We start from the raw sequence: 10,259 nt of genomic DNA on the forward strand, positions 1-10,259 counted from the left end.
TTTCCCCCTGTATATGAAAGTAATGAAATAAAAAAGGGAACGATGTCATGTTATTTGTTATTGTTTTAGAAACAGAACAATCCCACAATGTCTTTGGTGTCATGACAAATCATTGCATGTCCTGAAAATAAATAATTATGCAGACTGACACTTTGACTGAATCCATAAAAAGCTCATTCAACTTAAAATTTTACTGATATTAGGGAAAATAAAACTTAAGTTCTATGCTGTAGCAATGATTTTCATCCAGATCAAGATGACTTGCTTGAAAAAAATTTGATAACTTTTGGGCCGCCATGGTTTCATTGTTTCACAGCAGTTTTCAGAGAAAGCTCCACAAGAATCAAGCAGCAGTGATTCATATCTTGAAATCTATTTTCAACCTCACTGACCAGTAAAGTGGTTTACCTGTATTAGACCCAAACGTCAAAATTACATAAACCTGCCGCAATCTTCACTATTTTTTAACCTGAAAAACATCAGCAGCATTGCCACTTTGCTCATTTTTCTGAAGTATGGTGTGAAAAATATGACGGGTTGCAGGTTTTTCTTGCACTAACGAGTTTGACGATCATCGGAGCAATAGTCGCAATTTTTTGTTGAGAGAGAGAGATGGATGAAGATCTTGCTGTGTTGTTGATCTCAGATAATAATTATAAATTAATTCAGGCAACCAATTTAGAGGGCCAGGCACCCCAGATGAAATGCTTGGAAGCCCCTTAAATTTTCCTTAGAGCACAGTCTTCTTGACCTTTACCTCTTTAGCAGAAGCACCTCCAGATTCCTTGATTGCTTCTATAAGTGGGCCCATGTAAAAATGGGGGTGTGCTTCTCCATACCTACATGTACCAGTCAAGTAATGTTAAATATGCCACACCTACAGTACAAAAATATGTTTCTCTTTCCAACCATGGCAAATAAAATAACTATTTAATTAAACTGTTTTAAATGAGAAAAATATTAATTACCACAACAGGTTAATTTCCTCCTCAACTTATAGATGAACAATGTACAATGTAACTGTTGGCTTCTAACTGTCAGAAGATTATGGAAAGTAATGATAATTTGAGCCTGAAATATTTTAGCTCTCACTGTTTGACCTTCTATACATTCCAGCTTATCCAGTTATTCAATGACAATCCAAAAACAAAACTTTGTGGTCTTCATACAGTAAAAAGCCCCTAGAATCACCCAAAAGTTCCTGGAGTTTCAATGGCAATACATTGCATATAGGGAGGCAACATCTCCAATTTTTAGTGGTCTGGAGTTCATACATGTAACTACATGTACAGCCTCTACTACTTCTGGTAAATTATCACAATTGATTGATCTTTGCAGCAGGGTTCATCAACAACATTCTGTTTCTTTCTTTTTTTTTTTTTCAATCTAGCAAGTGTAAGTCTCACCTTTCCTCAAACTCAGCAGTAAACTTAACCAAATTTTCAGCTGTATCAGGACAGTCATTTGCCACTACAAAGGGAAATTGATGTGGATGAATTTAGGATGAAAATTCCACCAAGCATCTTTGACAAGGTGTGGTTCCATGAAATATTTATACCCCCCCCCCACGGAGAGGTTTTTTCAAGTTTGACCACCCACCCCACGGGATTTTCCGTTCCAGAGGGCTTCACGTTACTCCCCCCACCCCCTGGAATTTCCATGATTTTTCCACTTGGTCCCCCATACCCCTTGGAAATTCCAAATCCAAAAAAAAGAGACTGTAATAAGAGCTGTGATAAAAATTTCATTCTCTTAAAACCACCGTGGAAATTCTAGACGTATTCACAGATGCGATGAAATGTTCAAACTAACAACTGCGCTTATTCAGCACTTAAATGTCCAGGCAACTGACTTTTTCTCTTTTCAATTGAAAGAAGTTTTTATTCAAAAATCCAAAAAAAGTACTGAAAGTTGACTCTATTTTAAGTGTATATCGTATACGCTTTGTAACCCAGTCGAAGTTTGAATTTGTGCGTAGTTGAAACAACATATCGAATTACATTGCACACACAAGAAACTACTTATTACATAGTTATTTTTGCTGTCACAGCGAAACTCGGGAAAATACCTCAATGCTATCTCGAAGATATTTTTTTATGTTGCAGGGGTAATTTTTATCTACAGTAGTATAATTTGTGAACCGTACTATTTACATTATTTTTCGTGTGTGTAGCCGTGAACTGATTCCGCTTATCAAATGTCGCTTAAATTTATCTTTCACCAGGAACACTTCAATATAGTTATACGCTTTGCCTCTGTAGTTTGTAAATGACAGTACATTTTTTATGCCTTAGGATTTTTCAACTGGTCACACATTTCATGAGTGAAACATACTTTTCAAGTTCAATCCGGTAACTAAACAACCAAATGAAATCTTCGCTGTCTCTCATCGCCGTCAATGGCTACAAATATGTCAGGACAAAATTATGGCACTGAAATTATCGATTTTGCTAACATTTACAAACTTGTAACTACACGAATAACAATGAAACTATTTGATAATCTAGTTATCAAAGGTTCGAAATTCGCGGGAATTTGCACTTAACTGAAATAATATGAGTATAAGCAAATGATCTCAATCAACTGACTGCACAAATAATGCCATCTGAAAAAGCAACAGATGCATGCAAGCTAAAAACAAGCGTTAAAGATCTTTAAATGACTGCCATTTTCGTTTGACTTCACATCGAACGTGCTGCTCAGGAGTGTCTCTCAGTGCTATCTGTGTTGTCCAGTGGCGGAATAATAGTGGGAAATATATGACAAGGAATCTTACATTTATTTCAACGAATAGAATTCTCCATTTTTCTTGGTTACCTTGAAGACTCAATAATTATTGAAAAAGTAGGCAAGTGTTTATTCGACACATTTCAAGCCCTCTGGAAAAAAGCTCTGTATGTATTCTTTATGTGCCCCCCTCCCCTTCGGAAATTTGCCTCTTTCAGACCCCCCTACTCCCCGGAATTTCCGTGAACCTCCGTGAGGGGGAATTTTCTGGAACCACACCATGAAATTTTTATTTTCCAGGGGTAAGACTAAAAAACTCACGCATTTCATTTATTTGTCTCCTTGCTGCTGGAATGTCGCAAAACATCTCATCATCATCAACTTGAAAAGATGTATCCTCATTGTCACTACTGTCATCATTTACATCCATTTCTACATCAGTATGTCTTGTTTTTGAGGTACTGGCCTACAATAAAATGAAGTCACTGTACATGTTACACTTTTGGTCAAAGATTGAGAAATCAAAGGTTTAAAAAATTTCCATTCACCTTATGATAATCTGGTGATCTTTCCTTTTCACTTTTTCCCACTGTTAAACTGTGCACTGGAAAGGATAAGTTAGCATCTTGAAGGTGCATCTGAAATTAATTGAATGTAATAGACATTGAAACTACATGTAGCTTGTGCCACACAACCCAGCTGAAAATAATGATAAAAATGATCATCATTACCATCCTAATAATAAATTAAGGTACATCTAAAATTATTAATCTATCTATGTATCACAAAAAAAAGAGCAACATGACATACATCATCAGTAACATCAACTGGCCAGCCTGTCCAACACTGATGCCGACAAGGAATGCCTGATAAAGAGAGGATATCTGCTTTCACCTATGACAAAAAAAAAGATTTGAATGAATGATTTAAACCAAGTATGCAAACTTACAAAAGCAAACTACATACAGAATGCTATAAACATGTAAACCTTGTACAGCTGTAATAAGCCAGATCAGAGTTTTGAAAATTAACTTACAAAAAAAGTCATAAAAAGTCAACATGATTTTTTTTTCCTCCTACTGTATGTTCTCCTTTTGTTGTGGAAACAGGATGTATTTGAAATATTCTGTACTTTATCACATGCTTCTTATTACGTTCAATCAGGGACAAAACTACTTGAGACACTCCCTGAAAAGAGGCATTTCATTCCAGGCATGTTCCTCTCTCGTTACATTTTACCCCTCCCCCTATCATCAATGTTGCAATCATGTGACAGTGTCCACATAGCCTGTTTCAACATTGTGATTGTTGATTTGTACGATCTTGTGTTTTACATAACTCCAAACTTGAACAGTTACAAAAAGAAGACCTCCAAGTCGATAACAGAAGTACAACCTAGCATACATGTATAGTTGTTGTACTTTGCGAACCTCTCCTACTGTCTTTGTGACAACATAAGGAAGGTTAAACTCTCTGCTTCCATACTGTATGTTCAACATGATTTTCTCAAAGGAGTTACTGCTTTTTGAAGCTGAGCTGCAAAGGAACATTTAGAAGATGTGAGTTAACTAAAATAACCAGATGCCTACTTCATACACTTCAGAGCTAAAGGACAACGATCTTAAAAAAAAGTTGCCTTAATATCAATGTTACCTGATTTCACCATTCATGGTTCTCCTCACCATACAAGGCTGACTCTCTTTAGGTGTCCTTGTCACTGCACGATTGATTAGAACTAGAGCTGTCTCTTCTCGTAAGTTTAAGGTACTTAAAACACTCTGCAACAGAAGTTTCCACAAACAAATTATTATTTTACAGTGCAACACACCTTACCATGGTCACCCAACAAACTTTCACATTTGACAACCTATGTGTAATTATGTCAATCCAACAACCCATGCAACGATGTTCAAGTGTACAGCAATTCAGTACATTAGTCTTTAGATGGGCACAAAAGGCTAATCTAAAGGAACACCAATTCGCTAGGGCATCTGCAAACCAGCAAACCATATTAATGAAACAGTTTTTTGTTGTGCATGGTAGAGGTAAGCTTTTTGTTTTGTTTTGTTGTTTTTCAGTTCCTCATAAGGTATTAATTAAAAGTAACTGAACAGTGATATCTTATGTCTCTTATACAGTATATACTGTAAGTATTTAGTTGTTTATTTGTTATCTATTTGCCTAAAATTCATGTTACAATGAAACAGGTCAAGAAGTAGAATTACATGTAAAGGCAAGGAAGTCTCAAGAAGCCATGCGTGAAACTTATAGGGAAGTAGCCCGCAAGAAAGCTCTCTTGTGGGGTGCGGGTGGGCAGGCGATGAGGAGAGAGAGAGAGCTTGCGATCATGTCTCATAAATTTGAATTCCGCCACCAGTACCCCCCGCATCTTCTAAGGTGTTGAGCTGTCAAAATCTGACCAATCAGATCTACCAGGAAATATGAACCCAATGTAAATAAACATCTTGCAAGGATTTTCCTGGGACCGCATGGCGAACAACACTCCGAAGAACCTTTGTTTAGGAAGGAAACCAAATGCTGAAAGTCGTAATGATTATTGTACATGTTGTAAAATTTCATTGAAAGTCCGCTATTGAGATACCTGGAAGTCCTGTCTATTCAAAAACCTGTTCCTTCCATAGGGTAAGAAAAGTCTTCAAGGACCTGTTTTGTCATGTGCGCTGCAATTGATCAGACTTGATGCTGAAGAAACCCTTCTTTGTCTGATCGAGTCTGCAAACTGTGTGCAACGAAAAGTAGAAAAACCAGCAAGAGTTTCAGGTTTGTAGCATGCGCAAAGTTTATTATGTCTAGTGATCCAGAGGTTGCTGACACGGACATCCTTCCAAGGACGAAGCGAAGCTTGCCGACTTCTGTTTCAACACCAGAAAGGTGCCCCAGGCAGAAAAAAGTTCCAAAAACTAGCCAAAGTCCGATGAAGAAGACCAGGAAAATCAGTACAAAAAATCGCTAGGTTGTCATTTCGACAACAACATCAAGGAGAGGGTGGATGCACTTCTCAGCATCAACGACATTATTTCTCCTGAACAGTCAACACATGTGAAAGTTTTTGTGTTGTGGCCGAGTGACAAAATGGGCGTTAGATTGCCAGATAAAAAGGAGTACATTAACCTGCTGAAAAATATCACCTTAAAAAACTGGACTGCTGTTGCAGGGCTCGATACTAACGGTAGCGGCTACCGTTCTAGCCAACTAGCCACAGGCTAGTAAAATTTCAGTTCTGGTTAGATTTTTTCCATACTCCAGTGCATTTGTGAGTTGCAAAGTTTCTACGATCGACCAACACAAAAACCAAAACCAAAGAACAAACGACCAAAACTGTTTGATGCTCTTTCACTTTAAGAGCAGCGGTGGCAACATAAACCTGGAAAATCATACTAAGTCTTTTGCTGTATCCTGTCAGTAAAGCAGATGGGACATCTCTGCCCTGAAGCAAAGCTTCCACCACTTGACGCTGTTCAGGTCTAAAATTCAATGGAAACTTCAAATGTAATGAAAATTTCTCGCAAGCTTTACAGATAAAATCATCACTGTCCGCCATTTTTGCTTGTGTTCAGAAATCGCATGCGTGAAATGTATAGTACGTCATCACCTGATCAAATTGGCCAATCAGCATTTCTCGTCCACTTTTTGGACGCAGATAATTTATTCAAATTCTCTCTCCTCCTCGCCTGTCCATCCACACCCCACGAGAGCGCTTGCTCGCAGGCTAATAGGGAGGACTCCCTCTTATTAATTAGAGCAAAGTTTGACTAAAAACAGGAAAAAGGGAAACAAAGAAAATACAAAATGGTTTTTAAAAAGAGATAAAACAAACGTAGGGTGCAATATTATGAAACCAACAGGATGTACGGATAGTGTTGATCATATTTTGACATATTCGTTACCATGAGGACTTGACTCAGCCCAGAAATGATTGCATTTCCACACTGGGTCAGAGTTATCATGTGCTTTATTCCAATCGATGTAACTTATGAGCAATGGCAACAGTAGGCACGAAACGACAATGTTACACCACAGCAGAAAAGTTAAGGATTATACAATTTTCAGAACAACATGGAAATCAAGCAGCCCAGCGAGAGTTTGGTATTGCGGAAAGCAACATCTGTCTTTGGTGAAAAAGAAAAGAAAACCTTCAGCAAAATTAATGCCTCGACTTAAACGTGCAGATCGTGGAAGGAAAGCCACGTGGCCTTGTCTCGAGCAAGATTTAACGGCCTGGACCACAGAGAAGCGTAACAATGGTTTAGCGATTTTACCAAACATGGTCAGGCTAAAGGCATTGGAACTTTCTAAAGATTCTCAGTATGACACCCTCGCCGGTCAGTTTAACTCTTCAAACCATTGGTGTCAAAGATTCATGAAGACGAACGACTTGTTGATGCACCAGAAAACAACACTAGCTCGAGGTCTTCCACCAGACTATGAGGAGAAAATCGTGCAGTTCCACCAATTTGTTATCAGGCAACGATAACTAGCTCCATCTTGTTGCGAACGTGGATGAAAGTCCTATTCAGTTTGACATGCCGTGAAATCGAACTGTTGCAGCAACAGGCACCAAAACTCTGAAGATTCATACTACCGGAAATGAAAAAAAAACCACCTAACCGTCGTCTTGGCATGGGCAGGAGATGGCTCCAAACTTAAACCACTGTTCATTAAAGAAGAGCACAAGTAAATATTATCTTACATCATCACTTAGCTGCAGGTGGCTTGGCCATCCCAGGAGGCTTTGTTGACTCACAGGTATGTCAAGTTGCATCTCCAGCATTCGTTTTATTGTACCTGAAATTTAAGAAAAAGAAAAAAACTGTCCTGATGGAACTTTCCAACATTAACACTGTCTTACTTTAGATACAACAACATAACTATACAGATCAATACAATGTACATGTACTGAGAACGAAACATCGTCAAAAAAGCTTCACAGGAAAATCAACATTTACCTAACTAAACTTAAATAACCTTTAGTCAGGCACCTGTTGAATACAGAGTAAAGGGAAACAAGTCCAGATTTGCAAGTTTGATGTATTTTGTGGGCTCTGTATTACATAAACAGAGCTATTTCCTAGGTTAAACAGCATACCAGCACACTCAGTGTAAGTTTTTATATAGTTGTAACTGAAAACCTACATTGTGATGTACATGTATAAATTGTGATCCATTAATTTTAATTTAACTATGGAATGACAAAAAAAAGCCCAGAGAGAAGGGGGGTTAGATGAACTTTTTACACCATGGTGCACTTTAAGCATAAGCTATACCTAATGTCTCATTGTCATCTAACACAACAGGGATGGTGCGATCTCTCCACTCAATTAAGAACTTGATTCTTCTTGGAGGGTTTTGAACAGGAATTGATCTCCCAACAACATCTCCAACAGAAACTGAAGCCACAGATGGAATTAAGGACTGGTCAGTAACAGGAGAATGGTCATCGACTGGAACAGCAACCGGCAAACTGCAGAGAGAATTCTAATATTCAAAGGTTCATTGCTACTAGAGAACAAAACAAAAAACTTAATGATTTTTTCATAAAAGTTTCTCTAATTTATTATAACATATTTTTCAACAAAGTAGTGTCAGTAGGAGAAAAGAGCAAGGCTCAACTAAGATCATCCGACTGAGGCCACAACAAATAACTAAAGACTTGATTCTCTTACTCTTTAAGGATATATATTTTTTTAATTCACAGACTTTGCCAGTCAAGCTGGCAGAGTGCCACAACAACTTGCGCCAATTACTGTGGCCCCTTTTTTTACCCTCCCAACCATGATACTCAACAAAAGACAGACCACACCACCGGGAACTACGTGCCGTACTCTTAGCGACAAGTGTGTGGGTTCTTTTACGTCCCACAGGATTATAGACATTGAAGAGTTGTGAGACGGGACCTCCGGCTTATCGTCCTTATCGGAGAGGACTTGAAAGTCTAACCATTTGCAGATGTACTTACAAAGGCAGCACTTTCTCCTCAGTTATTTAAAGACCCTGAGTGTTGGTCCGGCCAGAGTTGAACTCACAACCTCCCGCGTGACAGCCCGGTGCTCAACCGACTGAGCCACTGGTGCGCGGTTGATGTGAGGGTGGTTCAAGTCTAATTTTAAAATTAATGTTAATGACAAAGGTTTGTAGGCACCCATGCCCTGCTCTTAGATCCATCACTTGTTTACACAACAAAATTTAAGGCACCTTAATTTCCTATATGGGCACTCTCAGAATAAGAACCAGAACCTCTACATTAATGGACAGCCAGTAGCAATGCATTTGTCCACAATTTGACCTGGACAGCAGATACATGACAGATGTATTTGAACATGGCACAGACGATGATATGATGCTATAATTTTGTTATAGACTATTTCCCCAATACCATAATGCCATTCGTTTTGGGGGGTGCTTACATAACAAAAACACAAGTTATTTACTCTTGGGAATGTATCATTGCTCCAGTGAACTGGATATCCACAGTTTTAATGCAAATAACCCCCCAAAATGAACTGTATTATGGGATTTGCAAAAATAGCGAATAGTATGAGAAAGTGGGAAAATGGAAAAAGTCTGTAAATATAAATTATGACACAAGGGGAAAGCTGCTCATTCATTGCTTTGGAACTTTCATTTAATGTTTTGCTTTAAGACAAGTAGATGATTTATTTCATGCGAAACTATTCTACCAACACCTATTGCCTCTTCCAACCTACTCAATGCTTTCTTAAATTTAAAGCATAATTCACGTATTAAAAAGGAACCAGACCCCATATTCATATGGTCTTGGCACCCCTACATACATGAGCACCCATGCCAACCTTCTGCTTTATTTACACCATAGGAATTAAAAGTGCGTTGCCAAAAATGATTGTGCAAAGTTATGGGTAACATGACAAGAACACTTCAGTGTTTCACCAAAGCAGATGCATGTAGATGAAAGGAGATGGACTGCCATTTCTACCTAGTCATCTGAGCCAAAAGAAGGAGTGACCACTCAATGATAATAATAACAGTAATAATAATAATTATTCTTATAAAATACGATTTGGCACAACATTTAAGTAGGAAAATTAACGAAAGCAAAGTAACATGATGTTTCAACGACTTCATGTCATCATTGTCGAATGAACAAATTAAAGATAATAATAATGGTAAGGCATATTTATAGTACTTAGGATGCGAAAAAATTAAATCAGCAAACGTTACATGAAAACATTCATGCAAAAACACATCGAGAGAAAAGCCCCAAAACCACCGAAGTCACTGATACTATCAATCCAAAAGCTGAAGAAACGGGATGACTTAGTAATTACCAAACCAGATAAGGGCTCGGGCGTGGTCGTTATGGACAAGTTAGAGTACATTTGACTGTTGAACGAGGCATCTACTGACAACCTGACAAAATTCCAACCCGTTAGCCTTCAAAAGCCAACCACAAGAGGGTGACCACCAAAATATTATCATCCGCATCTGGTTAAAGAAAAACATCTGGAATCCTGCCTAAAAAAATGGCAGACTTT

The 10,259-nt window shown here is 38.1% G+C and overlaps 1 protein-coding gene across 1 annotated transcript in view; it reads right to left on the minus strand.

Moving 5' to 3' along the window:
• The window catches only part of LOC138022978 (FAS-associated factor 1-like), a 28,870-nt gene that overhangs the window by 12,051 nt on the left and 6,560 nt on the right, over positions 1-10,259 (minus strand). The window contains exons 4-12 of the mRNA XM_068870017.1: positions 8,013-8,209; positions 7,439-7,533; positions 4,381-4,505; positions 4,158-4,263; positions 3,538-3,621; positions 3,276-3,365; positions 3,049-3,193; positions 1,407-1,470; positions 758-839 (exon numbers count right to left, since the gene is read on the minus strand). Of these exons, the coding sequence (XP_068726118.1) occupies positions 758-839; positions 1,407-1,470; positions 3,049-3,193; positions 3,276-3,365; positions 3,538-3,621; positions 4,158-4,263; positions 4,381-4,505; positions 7,439-7,533; positions 8,013-8,209 (988 nt within the window). The remainder of the gene's footprint in view (positions 1-757; positions 840-1,406; positions 1,471-3,048; positions 3,194-3,275; positions 3,366-3,537; positions 3,622-4,157; positions 4,264-4,380; positions 4,506-7,438; positions 7,534-8,012; positions 8,210-10,259) is intronic.

The sequence above is a fragment of the Montipora capricornis genome, chromosome 11 (genome assembly GCF_036669925.1).
Source record: "Montipora capricornis isolate CH-2021 chromosome 11, ASM3666992v2, whole genome shotgun sequence".
Lineage (NCBI taxonomy): Eukaryota > Metazoa > Cnidaria > Anthozoa > Scleractinia > Acroporidae > Montipora > Montipora capricornis.